Raw genomic sequence first — 16,295 nt, 5'->3', positions numbered from 1 at the left:
AAATCAAAGTCCAAGTATACAGATTTGATGATATTCTTGCAGAAAAATGTAATATGAATGCTTTTCCCAAATGTATCTGGGTGACTTCACATTAAATGTCATGTAGTTCGCTCATACTTCAAGTTATCCGTCTGAACTTTGCACATACACTGCTGCCATCTTGTGGACAACATTTAAATTACAACCAGAGTGATGGCTAGAACTGGGACCTTTCTGTTGCATTTCAAAGATTGTGGTAGAAAAAAAACGGTTGTTTTTTTGTTTGTATTTTCTTCTACCAGATCTCTTGTGTTATATTCTCCTACATTCAATTCACATTTCCACAAACTTCTAAGTGTTTCCTTTCAAATGGTACCAAGAATATGCATATCCTTGCTTCAGGGCCTGAGCTACAGGCAGTTAGATTTGGGTATGTTGTTTTAGGCGAAAATTTAAAAAAAGGGGGCTATCCCTATTAACCTGTCTAGGATCAGCGTGGCGCTAGCGGCACACCCCCCCCCCCCACTGAAAAACCAGTGCCGCGAAATTCAAAAAAAATATTTTTTTAAAATATTTAACTTTCACACATTAAAGTCCAATACAGCTAATGAAAGACACAGATCTTATGAATCCAGTCAACATTTCCGATTTTTAAAATGTTTTACAGGGAAGACACAATATGTAAAGATGTACATCTATTACCTAAAAACACATTAGCATAATCCACCATCTTTTATTTGTCCACCAACACCAGTAGCCATCACCAATTCGGCTAAACTAAGATATTTATAGCCCCTAACCAACAAAAAAACTCATTAGATGACAGTCTGATAACATATTTATGGTATGGGATAGGTTTTGTTAGAAAAAAGTGCATATTTCAGGTATATGGCATAGTTTACAATTGCACCCACCATCACAAATGGACTAGAATAATTACAATGAGCAACGTGTTTACCTAACTACTAATCATCAAACATTTCGTAAAAATACACAGCATACACGAATCGAAAGACACAGATCCTGTGAATACAGACAATATTTCAGATTTTCTAAGTGTCTTACAGCGAAAACACAATAAATCGTTATATTAGCTTAGCACATAGCAATTAGCAGCCCAGCATTGATTCTAGCCAAAGTGAGCGATAAAAGTCAACATCGCCAAAAGATATTAATTTTTTCACTAACCTTCTCAGAATTCTTCCGATGACACTCCTGTAACATCACATTACAACATGCATATACAGTTTGATCGAAAATGTTTATATTTAGCCACCAAAATCATGGTTAGACAATGTGAAATGTAACTCGGCTGGTCAGAATTTGTCCTTGCGCCACTTAGACAGTGATCTACTCTTATACATAAATACTCATAAACGTGACTAAAAAATATAGGGTGGACAGGGATTGATAGACAATTTAATTCTTAATACAATTGCGTTATTACATTTTTTAATTTATCCTTACTTTTCAATACAGTTTGCGCCAAGCGAAGCTACGTCAAAAAACATGGCGTCCTAAGCCACTAAAATGTTTCGACAGAAACACGATTTATCATAATAAAAATGTCCTACCTTGAGCTGTTCTTCCATCAGTATCTTGGGCAAAGGATCCTTTCTTGGGAGAAATCGTCTTTTGGTGGAAAGCTGTCCTCTTGCCATGTGGAAATGTCAACTACGTTCGGGATGAACTGAAAAGCGTGCCCAACTTTTCACATCGTTGCAAAAATAAATGTCCCAAAATCGCACTAAACGGATATAAATTGCTATAAAACGCTTTAAATTAACTACTTTGTGATGTTTGTAACTCCTATAACGAGTGAAAAGATGACCGGAGAAATATAACAGGCTAAACTAACGCTTGGAACAGGAGAGGGTCGGTGTCTTCCACGCGCGTTACGCAGCAAGAAAAGACTTGCTAGCTAAAGGTTTTTTTCATTTGTAGGGCCTGTGAACGAGCAATCGAGCCCGTTGGAATCGTCATCACGTAAAGGCATCCAGGGGAAGACGTAAGAAGTGTCCGTATAGTCATAGCAACGACAGTGCCCTTTTAACTGACTTCAGAAAAGTGCCCAACATTTCTCAAATCTGACTCCATGTCAGGGAAATTGCTGTAGAATGGGCTCTGTTCCACTTAGAGACAAAATTTCAACTCCTATAGAAACTATAGACTGTTTTCTATCCAATAATAATAATAATATGCATATTGTACGATCAAGGATTTTGTGGGAAGCCGTTTAAAAAATTAGCCACATTAGCATAAATAGTCTAAACAGCGCCCCCATCCCCAACAGGTTAAAAGGGTCCAGTCTGGTTCAGATACATGGTGCTGACTCTATCTCCATCTCTCCTTCGTCCTACTACTGTAGCTCTGAACGCATTGTGTGGTAGTGTGGATGACTTTGAGTGTGGCAACGGGGATTGCATCAACTACAGCCTGACCTGTGATGGCATGGCCCACTGCAAGGACAAGTCAGACGAGAAACAGTCCTACTGCGGTGAGTCTGTGTGGGTCTGCTTGCGCAATGTCAGCAATCTGAGTACTTGGAATCTGGGCTTGAATTACATTGTCAGTCAGCACAGTGTTGTTGTTCTCAATCTCTGTACCACAAAAGGAAGAAAATTGTATGTCAGTTTAATTTCAGGAGATAGAATTCAGTCATAGTAAGACAACTGGAGAACACCTCTTCTAATGCTGGTCTTCCTCTCTGCAGCGAACCGTCTGTGTAAGAAAGGCTACAGGCGATGTATCAATGGACGCTGCATCGGCCACATGTTCTGGTGTGACGGGACTGACGACTGTGGAGATCACTCAGATGAGCTGCCCTGCAACAGTAAGTCATGTGTGTGTGTGTGTCATAGTGTGACTGTGTGTGTCGTGGTGTGACTGTGTGTATGTGTGTGCGTGTCATGATGTGACTGTGTGTAGTGGTGTGACTGTGTGTGTGTGTCATGGTGTGACTAGGTGTGTGTGTGTATCGGGGTGTGACTGTGTGTGTGTCATAGTGTGACTGTATGTGTGTCATGGTGTGACTGTATGCGTGTGTCGTGGTGTGACTGTGTGTGTCACAGTGTGACTGTGTGTGTGTGTGTGTGTGTGTGTCGTGGTGTGACTGTATGTGTGTCATGGTTTGACTGTGTGTGTGTGTGTGTGTGTGTGTTGTGGTGTGACTGTGTGTGTGTGTGTGTGTGTGTTTGTCATGGTGTGACTGTGTGTGTGTGTGTGTGTGTGTGTGTGTGTGTGTGTGTGTGTGTGTGTGTGTGTGTGTGTGTGTGTGTGTGTGTGTGTGTGTGTGTGTGTGTGTGTGTGTGTGTGTGTGTGTGTGTGTGTGTGTGTGTGTGTGTGGGTCATTGTGTGACTGTGTGTGTCATTGTGTGACTGTGTGTGTCATGGTGTGACTGTGTGTGTGTGTCATGGTGTGACTGTATGCGTGTGTCGTGGTGTGACTGTGTGTATGTGTGTGTTATAGTGTGACTGTGTGTGTGTGTGTGTGTGTGTGTGTGTGTGTGTGTGTGTGTGTGTGTGTGTGTGTGTGTGTGTGTGTGTGTGTGTGTGTGTGTGTGTGTGTGTGTGTGTGTGTGTGTCGTGGTGTGACTGTGTGTGTGTGTGTGTGTGTGTGTGTGTGTGTGTGTGTGTGTGTGTGTGTGTGTGTCGTGGTGTGACTGTGTGTGACTGTGTGTGTGTGTGTGTGTGTGTGTGTGTGTGTGTGTGTGTGTGTGTGTGTGTGTGTGTGTGTGTGTGTGTGTGTCATTGTGTGACTGTGTGTGTGTGTGTCATGGTGTGACTGTGTGTATGTGTTGTGGTGTGACTGTGTGTGTGTGTGTGTGTGTGTGTGTGTGTGTGTGTGTGTGTGTGTGTGTGTGTGTGTGTGTGTGTGTGTGTGTGTGTGTGTCATGGTGTGACTGTATGTGTGTCATGGTTTGACTGTGTGTATGTGTTGTGGTGTGACTGTGTGTGTGTGTGTGTGTGTGTGTGTGTGTGTGTGTGTGTGTGTGTGTGTGTGTGTGTGTGTCGTGGTGTGACTGTGTGTGTGTGTGTGTGTGTGTGTGTGTGTGTGTGTGTCGTGGTGTGACTGTGTGTGACTGTGTGTGTGTGTGTGTGTGTGTGTGTGTGTGTGTGTGTGTGTGTGTGTGTGTGTGTGTGTGTGTGTGTGTGTGTGTGTGTGTGTGTGTGTGTGTGTGTGTGTGTGTGTGTGTGTGTGTGTGTGTCATGGTGTGACTGCGTGTGACTGCGTGTGTACGTCCATATTACTATATCCATTGTGTTGTGTGTGTTCTCCAGTGACCCTGTGCAAAGCTGCAGAGTTCCGGTGTCGAGATGGAAGCTGCATCTCCAACTCCAGCCGCTGTGACCAGGTGGTCAACTGTGAGGATGCCAGTGATGAGATGAACTGCTGTAAGTCTACAAGCTATCTTTACATGTTGGATATCTGTTGAATAAAGATCGTTAAAGCTATTTCTCTGACCCATCCTGTATCACTAATGAAGAACTGCAGATCAGCTTGGATTCCTCCGACACTATTCCCTGTGCATTATGACATGGCCCAGACTGTAGTAGTGTACTATTTTATTTTATTTTAATTATATTACCTTTATTTAACCAGGTAGGCCCTATATAGGGGATATGATGCAATTTCATACACACTCCATGTTGAATGTACAGATACTACTCCCAAGAGCCCCACAACTAACCACTAATGTCAACAGTGTTGGAAAAGTAAACAATTGTCATACTGAAGTAAAAGTAAAGATACCCTAATAGGAAATGACTTCAGTAAAAGTGAAAGTCACCCAGTAAAATATTACTTGAGTAAAAGTCTAAAAGTATTTGGTTTTAAATATACTTCAGTATAAAAAGTCAATGTAATTGCTAAAATATACTTAAGTATCAAAAGTAAAAGTATAAATAATTTCACATTCCTTATATTAAGAAAACCAGACACCAAAATTTAATTTTTATTTACGTAAAATTTTGATTTCATGCACTACAACACTCAGACATCATTTTACAAACCAAGGATTTATGTTTAGTGAGTCCGCCAGATCAGAGGCAGTAGGAATGACCAGGGATGTTCTCTTGATACGTGTGTGAATAGGACCATTTTCCTGTCCTGCAAAGCATTCAAAATGTAATAAGTACTTTTGGGTGTCAGGGAAAATGTTTGGCGTAAAAAGCAAAAGTTGTCAAAAATATAAATAGTAATGTACAGATACCCCCCAAAAACTACTTACGTAATACTTTAAAGTATTTTTACATAAGTACCACTGAATTTCACTGATGTATAATGTCCCTTCTCCCCAGTGCCAACTGACTGTTCTCGCTACTTCCGTCTGGGGGTGAAGGGGGCGACCTTCCAGAGCTGTGAGAGGACCACATTGTGCTATCTGCCTTCCTGGAAATGTGACAGTAACAACGACTGCGGAGACTTCTCAGACGAGAGGAACTGCCCAGGTAACAGACAGACAGACAGATCAGACAGACAGATCTTGCCTTTCTCCTTTTAGGGCCTTTTGTTCAGCAAATCATTCTTTCATGGGTTCAAATAGTATGTATTTTCTTTGAAACACTTTGAGCATTAGCCTGCCTGGGAGTGCCAAAATGGGCGGGGTTGCACTTTTGTGACTATTCTATTAGTTACATTGCGCAGGCAACACAGCATAGCTATTTGTACCACAGGTCTGACTCATTGCAGAACTTTATACGATATTCAAAACTGTTATTTTTTATTTTTTATTTACACTCTCTACCAGACAAGAAGAAGCTGAAGTGCCCGGTGAACTTCTTTGCGTGCCCCAGTGGTCGCTGTATCCCTATGAGCTGGACCTGTGACAAGGAGAACGACTGTGAGAACGGCGCTGACGAGACCCACTGTGGTCAGTCTACTTGACCTATATAGATACCTTCTGTACTTCCCCCATTTCCTGATGTAATACACAACTTTGAACTGTACTGTAGGGACACAAAGATCAAAACAGTGTTCTCAACAGATAAACACAACAACCACGGGATCAAAGTTGAATAGTTCATTCAAATAAGTAATTTCAATATATTGTGGTAAATTTGGTGATAAATGTATTCTGAAACAAATGTAACCCAGATTACATTTAATAAAAATGTTCCTCTTTCTTTGCAGATAAGTTCTGTACGTCCACTGAGTTTGAGTGTGGGAACCATCGCTGTATCTCCAACCACTGGGTGTGTGACGGTGCCAACGACTGTGGTGACAAATCTGACGAGGACGACAGATGCAGTGAGTGACTCATCCCACACCTATATGATCTATGGCCCATATCAGACACAGTTTTCTACCTTTTCAATTAATAGATCAATGAGATTTTATTTGTCAGACAAATTAAATTAAATCTGTTGGTCAATTTAATTTAATTTATGACAACTACTAGTCTAGAGTTATCTAACCTATTCATATCGCCTACGTTGCCATAGAAACTAAGACGTGCAGCCCGGAGGCGTTCCAGTGTCCCGGCACTCATGTGTGTGTCCCTCAGCGCTGGAAGTGTGACGGGGACAAGGACTGTCTGGACGGGGCTGACGAGAGCATCAAGGCTGGCTGCTGTGAGTAGGAATCTTCTACAGTTCTGTTCATGCACTTTGTTTTGGTGAGATAGCAACAGCATTTGTTTTTCTCTGCTGTGAGTAGCGTGAGGACAACCGCAACACGTCCACAAATGTCCTAATAATCACCACAGTTGATCTGAACTGGATATTATAACTTACTGTGTGTCTATATGACTGGTACCCATCAAGGCTGGCTTCAGTGAGTAGGAGGAGTACACGTTAAACACTTCCACTAAATCTCTCATAAGACTCTTCATTTGAGTCACACGTCTCTATTGGGTTTGGATAATACAACCAACTATAAACTACAACGTTCCCCTGGGGTATTAATAGATGAATGGGAAGACATGAGACTTCCATTGTCTTTTATGATTCATCTTAATGATTTGATTAGCAGAGACGTAAATAGGAAGAATCTGCAGACTATTGTTAGACTGCTACGGGTGTGTATCATTCATTCTTGCAATAGCCTCTGTTTGCTAACCCTTTCTCTGTCTCTTTATCTCTTCCTTTTCTGTCTGTCTGTCTGTCTGTCTGTCTGTCTGTCTGTCTGTCTGTGTCTGTCTGTCTGTCTGTCTGTCTGTCTGTCTGTCTGTCTGTGTCTGTCTCTCTCTCTCTCTCTCTCTCTCTCTCTCTCTCTCTCTCTCTCTCTCTCTCTCTCTCTCTCTCTCTCTCTCTGTGTGTCTTTCTCTCTCTCTCTCTCTCTCTCTCTCTCTCTCTCTCTGTGTCTTTCTCTCTCTCTCTCTCTGTGTCTTTCTCTCTCTCTCTCTCTCTGTGTCTTTCTCTCTCTCTCTCTCTCTGTCAGTGTACAACAACACCTGTGATGAGAATGAGTTCATGTGTCAGAACAGACATTGTATCCCCAAGCACTTTGTGTGTGACCATGACATGGACTGCTCCGACGGATCAGACGAGTCCCCAGAGTGTGGTGAGTGTTTGTGATGCAGCATGACAACAGAGGAGAGGAGAAAGGCCTATGGAGAGATGGGCAGAGAGAACGGGATGAAATGAGAGATGGGCAGAGAGAACGGGGTTAAATGAGAGATGGGCAGAGAGAACAGGGTTAAATGAGAGATGGGCAGAGAGAACAGGGTTAAATGAGAGATGGGCAGAGAGAATGGGGTTAAATGAGAGATGGGCAGAGAGAACGGGGTTAAATGAGAGATGGGCAGAGAGAACGGGGTTAAAAAAAAAATTTTTTTTTTTTATTTCACCTTTATTTAACCAGGTAGGCTAGTTGAGAACAAGTTCTCATTTGCAACTGCGACCTGGCCAAGATAAAGCATAGCAGTGTGAACAGACAACAACACAGAGTTACACATGGAGTAAACAATAGACAAGTCAATAACATGGTAGAAAAAAGAGAATCTATATACAATGTGTGCAAAAGGCATGAGGTAGGCAATAAATCGAATAATTACAATTTAGCAGATTAACACTGGAGTGATAAATCATCAGATGATCATGTGCAAGAAGAGATACTGGTGTGCAAAAGAGCAGAAAAGTAAATAAATAAAAGCAGTATGGGGGTGAGGTAGGTAAATTGGGTGGGTAGTTTACAGATGGACTATGTACAGCTGCAGCGATCGGTTAGCTGCTCGGATAGCAGATTTTTAAAGTTGTTGAGGGAGATAAAAGTCTCCAACTTCAGAGATTTTTGCAATTCGTTCCAGTCGCAGGCAGCAGAGAACTGGAAGGAAAGGCGTCCAAATGAGGTTTTGGCTTTAGGGATGATCAGTGAGATACACCTGCTGGAGCGCGTGCTACGGGTGGGTGTAGCCATCGTGACCAGTGAACTGAGATAATGCTGCACTTTGCCTAGCATAGCCTTGTAGATGACCTGGAGCCAGTGGGTCTGACGACGAACATGTAGCGAGGGCCAGCCGACTAGGGCATACAGGTCGCAGTGGTGGGTCGTATAAGGTGCTTTAGTAACAAAACGGATGGCACTGTGATAAACTGCATCCAGTTTGCTGAGTAGAGTATTGGAAGCTATTTTGTAGATGACATCGCCGAAGTCGAGGATCGGTAGGATAGTCAGTTTTACTAGGGTAAGTTTGGCGGCGTGAGTGAAGGTGGCTTTGTTCCGGAATAGAAAGCCGACTCTAGATTTGATTTTGGATTGGAGATGTTTGAAATGAGTCTGGAAGGAGAGTTTGCAGTCTAGCCAGACACCTAGGTACTTATAGATGTCCACATATTCTAGGTCGGAACCGTCCAGGGTGGTGATGCTAGTCGGGCGTGCGGGTGCAGGCAGCGAACGGTTGAAAAGCATGCATTTGGTTTTACTAGCGTTTAAGAGCAGTTGGAGGCCACGTAAGGAGTGTTGTATGGCATTGAAGCTCGTTTGGAGGTTAGATAGCACAGTGTCCAAGGAAGGGCCGGAAGTATACAGAATGGTGTCGTCTGCGTAGAGGTGGATCAGGGAATCGCCCGCAGCAAGAGCAACATCATTGATGTATACAGAGAAAAGAGTCGGCCCGAGAATTGAACCCTGTGGTACCCCCATAGAGACTGCCAGAGGACCGGACAACATGCCCTCCGATTTGAAACACTGAACTCTGTCTGCAAAGTAGTTGGTGAACCAGGCAAGGCAGTCATTAGAAAAACCGAGGCTATTGAGTCTGCCGATAAGAATATGGTGATTGACAGAGTCGAAAGCCTTGGCCAGGTCGATGAAGACGGCTGCACTGTAATGTCTTTTATCGATGGCGGTTATGATATCGTTTAGTACCTTGAGCGTGGCTGAGGTGCACCCGTGACCGGCTCGGAAACCGGATTGCACAGCGGAGAAGGTACGGTGGGATTCGAGATGGTCAGTGATCTGTTTGTTGACTTGGCTTTCGAAGACCTTAGCTAGGCAGGGCAGGATGGATATAGGTCTGTAACAGTTTGGGTCCAGGGTGTCTCCCCCTTTGAAGAGGGGGATGACAGCGGCAGCTTTCCAATCCTTGGGGATCTCAGATGATACGAAGGAGAGGTTGAACAGGCTGGTAATAGGGGGTGCGACAATGGCAGCGGACAGTTTCAGAAATAGGGGGCCCAGATTGTCAAGCCCAGCTGATTTGTATGGGTCCAGGTTTTCCAGCTCTTTCAGAACATCTGCTATCTGGATATGGGTAAAGGAGAAGCTGGGGAGGCTTGGGCGAGTAGCAGCGGGGGGGGGGCGGGGCTGTTGGCCGAGGTTGGAGTCGCCAGGTGGAAGGCATGGCCAGCCATTGAGAAGTGTTTGTTGAAGTTTTCGATTATCACGGACTTATCAGTGGTGACCGTGTTATCTAGCCTCAGTGCAGTGGGCAGCTGGGAGGAGTTGCTCTTGTTTTCCATGGACTTTACAGTATCCCAGAACTTTTTGGAGTTAGAGCTACAGGATGCAAATTTCTGCTTGAAAAAGCTGGCCTTTGCTTTCCTGACTGACTGCGTGTATTGGTTCCTGACTTCCCTGAACAGTTGCATATCACGGGGGCTCTTCGATGCTATTGCAGTTCGCCACAGGATGTTTTTGTGCTGGTCGAGGGCAGTCAGGTCTGGAGTGAACCAAGGGCTATATCTGTTCTTGGTTCTGCATTTTTTGAACGGAGCATGCTTGTCTAATATGGTGAGGAAGTAACTTTTAAAGAATGACCAGGCATCCTCAACTGACGGGATGAGGTCAATATCCTTCCAGGGTACCCGGGCCAGGTCCATTAGAAAGGCCTGCTCGCAGAAGTGTTTCAGGGAGCGTTTGACAGTGATGAGGGGTGGTCGTTTGACCGTGGACCCGTGGCGGATACAGGCAATGAGGCAGTGATCGCTGAGATCTTGATTGAAGACAGCAGAGGTGTATTTGGAGGGAAAGTTGGTCAGGATAATGTCTATTAGGGTGCCCATGTTTACGGATTTAGGGTTGTACCTGGTGGGTTCCTTGATGATTTGTGTGAGATTGAGGGCATCAAGCTTAGATTGTAGGACTGCCGGGGTGTTAAGCATATCCCAGTTTAGGTCACCTAACAGAACAAACTCTGAAGCTAGATGGGGAGCGATCAATTCACAGATGGTGTCCAGGGCACAGCTGGGAGCTGAGGGGGGTCGGTAGCAGGCGGCAACAGTGAGAGACTTATTTCTGGAGAGATTAATTTATAAAATTAGAAGTTCGAACTGTTTGGGCATAGACTTGGAAAGTATGACAGAACTTTGCAGGCTATCTCTGCAGTAGATTGCAACTCCTCCCCCTTTGGCAGTTCTATCTTGACGGAAAGTGTTATAGTTGGGTATGGAAATCTCAGAGTTTTTGGTGGCCTTCCTAAGCCAGGATTCAGACACGGCAAGGACATCAGGGTTGGCAGAGTGTGCTAAAGCGGTGAGTAAGGCAAACTTGGGGAGGAGGCTTCTGATGTTGACATGCATGAGGCCAAGGCTTTTTCGATCACAGAAGTCAACAAATGAGGGTGACTGGGGACATGCAGGGCCTGGGTTTACCTCCACATCACCCGAGGAACAGAGGAGTAGTAGGATGAGGGCACGTCTGCAAACCAGACGTGGTCGTGTCGACAGAGAATCCAAGCCGGATAGCGATGGCGAAAGAGAGGTTGTGAATTGTAGAATTGTGTTTGCTAACTGGTGCTAGCTTCCTGGCTGCGCTAGCAGCAAGATAAGCTAGCAGTTAGCAGACCGGGGCAGGCAAGTTAGCCTTTGGGGGACGTCGCGATGGGGGGGAAGTCTGTTTTTGCCTCTTCGTGCGGTGACGTCGATAGACCAGTCGTGGAATTAGTAGGGTTCCAGGTAGCTCTAGGTAGCTAACAGGCCTAGTAGGTTAGCAGAATGGGCCTTCAGCGGGCGTCACGCCTGAGGGGCCTGTTGGAGTCCCCGGGCAGAATATGTCGGTATTCCAGTCGTAGAGGATAGGCGGGGTTCCGTGCTCCGTACCGGCAGTAAATGGGTCCGGGTCTTGTAACCCAGGAGTGGGCTTCAGTGGTAGCACAGGAGCCCTAGCCAATTAGCTTCAGGCTAATTGGTGCCTGCTCCGGTGTCTGTTCCGGGATGGAGACGCTAGCCAGGAGTGGTCACCCGGGATTGTGGTTAGCTAGTTGCGAAGATCCAGATGAAAATGTTCAGAGTTTGCGGTAGGAATCCGGGGATATGGAGAGAAATAGGTCCGTTATGCTCTGGTTTTAGTCACGTTGTTCGAACTAGCGAGAGCTTTCCGAGCTAAAGGTTAGCTGATGACCGCTAGCAATGGTTTGCTAACTGATAGCTGGTAGGCAGTTAGCTGGCTATCTTCAGTAGATGGATTCCAGATCAGAAGTAAATAGAAATACTTTAGAAAAAAGCAGATCCACGCCACATTGGGTGAGGCGGGTTGCAGGAGAGTATTTAGAAGTTGAGGTTTAAGAAAGTATTTTTAAAAGATATGCGAAGAAAAAGATGTAAAAAGATATATACAAGGGACACGGGACACGACAGGACAAAGACGTCTACACTGCTACGCCGTCTTGGATAATTTTTTCACTCAATGAGAGATGGGCAGAGAGAACAGGGTTAAATGAGAGATGGGCAGAGAGAACGGGGTGAAATGAGAGATTGGCAGAGAGAATGGGGTTAAATGAGAGATGGGCAGAGAGAATGGGGTTAAATGAGAGATGGGCAGAGAGAACGGGGTTAAATGAGAGATGGGCAGAGAGAATGGGGTTAAATGAGAGATGGGCAGAGAGAACGGGGTTAAATGAGAGATGGGCAGAGAGAACGGGGTTAAATGAGAGATGGGCAGAGAGAATGGGGTTAAATGAGAGATGGGCAGAGAAAACGGGGTTAAATGAGAGATGGGCAGAGAGAACGGGGTTAAATGAGAGATGGGCAGAGAGAACGGGGTTAAATGAGAGATGGGCAGAGAGAACGGGGTTAAATGAGAGATGGGCAGAGAGAACGGGGTTAAATGAGAGATGGGCAGAGAGAACAGGGTTAAATGAGAGATGAGCAGAGAGAACAGGGTTAAATGAGAGATGGGCAGAGAGAACAGGGTTAAATGAGAGATGGGCAGAGAGAACAGGGTTAAATGAGAGATGGGCAGAGAGAACAGGGTTAAATGAGAGATGGGCAGAGAGAACGGCGTTAAATGAGAGATGAGCAGAGAGAACGGGGTTAAATGAGAGATGGGCAGAGAGAACAGGGTTAATTGAGAGATGGGCAGAGAGAACGGGGTTAATTGAGAGATGGGCAGAGAGAATGGAGTTAAATGAGAGATGGGCAGAGAGAACGGCGTTAAATGAGAGATGGGCAGAGAGAACGGGGTTAAATGAGAGATGGGCAGAGAGAACGGGGTTAAATGAGAGATGGGCAGAGAGAACAGGGTTAAATGAGAGATGGGCAGAGAGAACAGGGTTAAATGAGAGATGGGCAGAGAGAACAGGGTTAAATGAGAGATGGGCAGAGAGAACGGCGTTAAATGAGAGATGAGCAGAGAGAACGGGGTTAAATGAGAGATGGGCAGAGAGAACAGGGTTAATTGAGAGATGGGCAGAGAGAACGGGGTTAATTGAGAGATGGGCAGAGAGAACAGGGTTAATTGAGAGATGGGCAGAGAGAACAGGGTTAATTGAGAGATGGGCAGAGAGAATGGAGTTAAATGAGAGATGGGCAGAGAGAACAGGGTTAATTGAGAGATGGGCAGAGAGAACAGGGTTAATTGAGAGATGGGCAGAGAGAACAGGGTTAATTGAGAGATGGGCAGAGAGAACAGGGTTAATTGAGAGATGGGCAGAGAGAACGGGGTTAATTGAGAGATGGGCAGAGAGAACAGGGTTAATTGAGAGATGGGCAGAGAGAATGGAGTTAAATGAGAGATGGGCAGAGAGAACGGCGTTAAATGAGAGATGGGCAGAGAGAACGGGGTTAAATGAGAGATGGGCAGAGAGAACAGGGTTAAATGAGAGATGGGCAGAGAGAACGGGGTTAAATGAGAGATGGGCAGAGAGAACGGGGTTAAATGAGAGATGGGCAGAGAGAACGGGGTTAAATGAGAGATGGGCAGAGAGAACGGCGTTAAATGAGAGATGGGCAGAGAGAACGGGGTTAAATGAGAGATGGGCAGAGAGAACGGGGTTAAATGAGAGATGGGCAGAGAGAACAGGGTTAAATGAGAGATGGGCAGAGAGAACGGGGTTAAATGAGAGATGGGCAGAGAGAACGGGGTTAATTGAGAGATGGGCAGAGAGAACGGGGTTAAATGAGAGATGGGCAGAGAGAACGGGGTTAATTGAGAGATGGGCAGAGAGAACGGGGTTAAATGAGAGATGGGCAGAGAGAACGGGGTTAATTGAGAGATGGGCAGAGAGAACAGGGTTAAATGAGAGATGAGCAGAGAGAACGGGGTTAAATGAGAGATGGGCAGAGAGAACAGGGTTAAATGAGAGATGGGCAGAGAGAACGGGGTTAAATGAGAGATGGGCAGAGAGAACGGGGTTAAATGAGAGATGGGCAGAGAGAACGGGGTTAAATGAGAGATGGGCAGAGAGAACGGCGTTAAATGAGAGATGGGCAGAGAGAACGGGGTTAAATGAGAGATGGGCAGAGAGAACGGGGTTAAATGAGAGATGGGCAGAGAGAACAGGGTTAAATGAGAGATGGGCAGAGAGAACGGGGTTAAATGAGAGATGGGCAGAGAGAACGGGGTTAATTGAGAGATGGGCAGAGAGAACGGGGTTAAATGAGAGATGGGCAGAGAGAACGGGGTTAATTGAGAGATGGGCAGAGAGAACGGGGTTAAATGAGAGATGGGCAGAGAGAACGGGGTTAATTGAGAGATGGGCAGAGAGAACAGGGTTAAATGAGAGATGAGCAGAGAGAACGGGGTTAAATGAGAGATGGGCAGAGAGAACAGGGTTAAATGAGAGATGGGCAGAGAGAACGGGGTTAAATGAGAGATGGGCAGAGAGAACGGGGTTAAATGAGAGATGGGCAGAGAGAACAGGGTTAAATGAGAGATGGGCAGAGAGAACGGGGTTAAATGAGAGATAGGCAGAGAGAACAGGGTTAAATGAGAGATGGGCAGAGAGAACGGGGTTAAATGAGAGATGGGCAGAGAGAACGGGGTTAAATGAGAGATGGGCAGAGAGAACAGGGTTAAATGAGAGATGGGCAGAGAGAACGGGGTTAAATGAGAGATGGGCAGAGAGAACGGGGTTAAATGAGAGATGGGCAGAGAGAACAGGGTTAAATGAGAGATGGGCAGAGAGAACGGGGTTAAATGAGAGATGGGCAGAGAGAACAGGGTTAAATGAGAGATGGGCAGAGAGAACGGGGTTAAATGAGAGATGGGCAGAGAGAACAGGGTTAAATGAGAGATGGGCAGAGAGAACGGGGTTAAATGAGAGATGGGCAGAGAGAACAGGGTTAATTGAGAGATGGGCAGAGAGAACGGGGTTAAATGAGAGATGGGCAGAGAGAACAGGGTTAATTGAGAGATGGGCAGAGAGAACGGGGTTAAATGAGAGATGGGCAGAGAGAACGGGGTTAAATGAGAGATGGGCAGAGAGAACAGGGTTAAATGAGAGATGGGCAGAGAGAACGGGGTTAAATGAGAGATGGGCAGAGAGAACAGGGTTAAATGAGAGATGGGCAGAGAGAACGGGGTTAAATGAGAGATGGGCAGAGAGAACAGGGTTAAATGAGAGATGAGCAGAGAGAACGGGGTTAAATGAGAGATGGGCAGAGAGAACAGGGTTAAATGAGAGATGGGCAGAGAGAACAGGGTTAAATGAGAGATGGGCAGAGAGAACGGGGTTAAATGAGAGATGGGCAGAGAGAACGGGGTTAAATGAGAGATGGGCAGAGAGAACGGGGTTAAATGAGAGATGAGCAGAGAGAATGGGGTTAAATGAGAGATGAGCAGAGAGAACAGGGTTAAATGAGAGATGGGCAGAGAGAACGGGGTTAAATGAGAGATGAGCAGAGAGAATGGGGTTAAATGAGAGATGGGCAGAGAGAACGGGGTTAAATGAGAGATGGGCAGAGAGAACGGGGTTAAATGAGAGATGAGCAGAGAGAACGGGGTTAAATGAGAGATGAGCAGAGAGAACAGGGTTAATTGAGAGATGAGCAGAGAGAACAGGGTTAAATGAGAGATGAGCAGAGAGAACGGGGTTAAATGAGAGATGAGCAGAGAGAACAGGGTTAAATGAGAGATGGGCAGAGAGAACAGGGTTAAATGAGAGATGGGCAGAGAGAACAGGGTTAAATGAGAGATGAGCAGAGAGAACAGGGTTAAATGAGAGATGAGCAGAGAGAACGGGGTTAAATGAGAGATGGGCAGAGAGAATGGGGTTAAATGAGAGATGGGCAGAGAGAATGGGGTTAAATGAGAGATGGGCAGAGAGAACGGGGTTAAATGAGAGATGGGCAGAGAGAACGGGGTTAAATGAGAGATGGGCAGAGAGAACGGGGTTAAATGAGAGATGGGCAGAGAGAACGGGGTTAAATGAGAGATGAGCAGAGAGAACAGGGTTAAATGAGAGATGAGCAGAGAGAACGGGGTTAAATGAGAGATGAGCAGAGAGAACGGGGTTAAATGAGAGATGAGCAGAGAGAACGGGGTTAAATGAGAGATGGGCAGAGAGAACGGGGTTAAATGAGAGATGAGCAGAGAGAACGGGGTTAAATGAGAGATGGGCAGAGAGAACGGGGTTAAATGAGAGATGGGCAGAGAGAACGGGGTTAAATGAGAGATGGGCAGAGAGAACGGGGTTAAATGCCTCAGTGCTGTCTCT

General features: G+C 45.5%; 1 protein-coding gene across 2 annotated transcripts in view; it reads left to right on the top strand.

Moving 5' to 3' along the window:
* Nucleotides 1-16,295, top strand: part of LOC129829690 (low-density lipoprotein receptor-related protein 1-like) — a 251,799-nt gene that overhangs the window by 185,427 nt on the left and 50,077 nt on the right. For both annotated transcript variants that reach the window (XM_055891550.1, XM_055891549.1), the window contains exons 47-54: nt 2,348-2,476; nt 2,693-2,812; nt 4,261-4,374; nt 5,281-5,430; nt 5,730-5,852; nt 6,113-6,229; nt 6,424-6,552; nt 7,361-7,483. In XM_055891550.1, coding sequence (XP_055747525.1) covers nt 2,348-2,476; nt 2,693-2,812; nt 4,261-4,374; nt 5,281-5,430; nt 5,730-5,852; nt 6,113-6,229; nt 6,424-6,552; nt 7,361-7,483 — 1,005 coding nt within the window. The remainder of the gene's footprint in view (nt 1-2,347; nt 2,477-2,692; nt 2,813-4,260; nt 4,375-5,280; nt 5,431-5,729; nt 5,853-6,112; nt 6,230-6,423; nt 6,553-7,360; nt 7,484-16,295) is intronic.

The sequence above is a fragment of the Salvelinus fontinalis genome, chromosome 31 (genome assembly GCF_029448725.1).
Source record: "Salvelinus fontinalis isolate EN_2023a chromosome 31, ASM2944872v1, whole genome shotgun sequence".
NCBI lineage: Eukaryota > Metazoa > Chordata > Actinopteri > Salmoniformes > Salmonidae > Salvelinus > Salvelinus fontinalis.
Note: the sequence above shows the minus strand (reverse complement) of the source record. Positions and strands in the feature narration are given on the sequence as shown.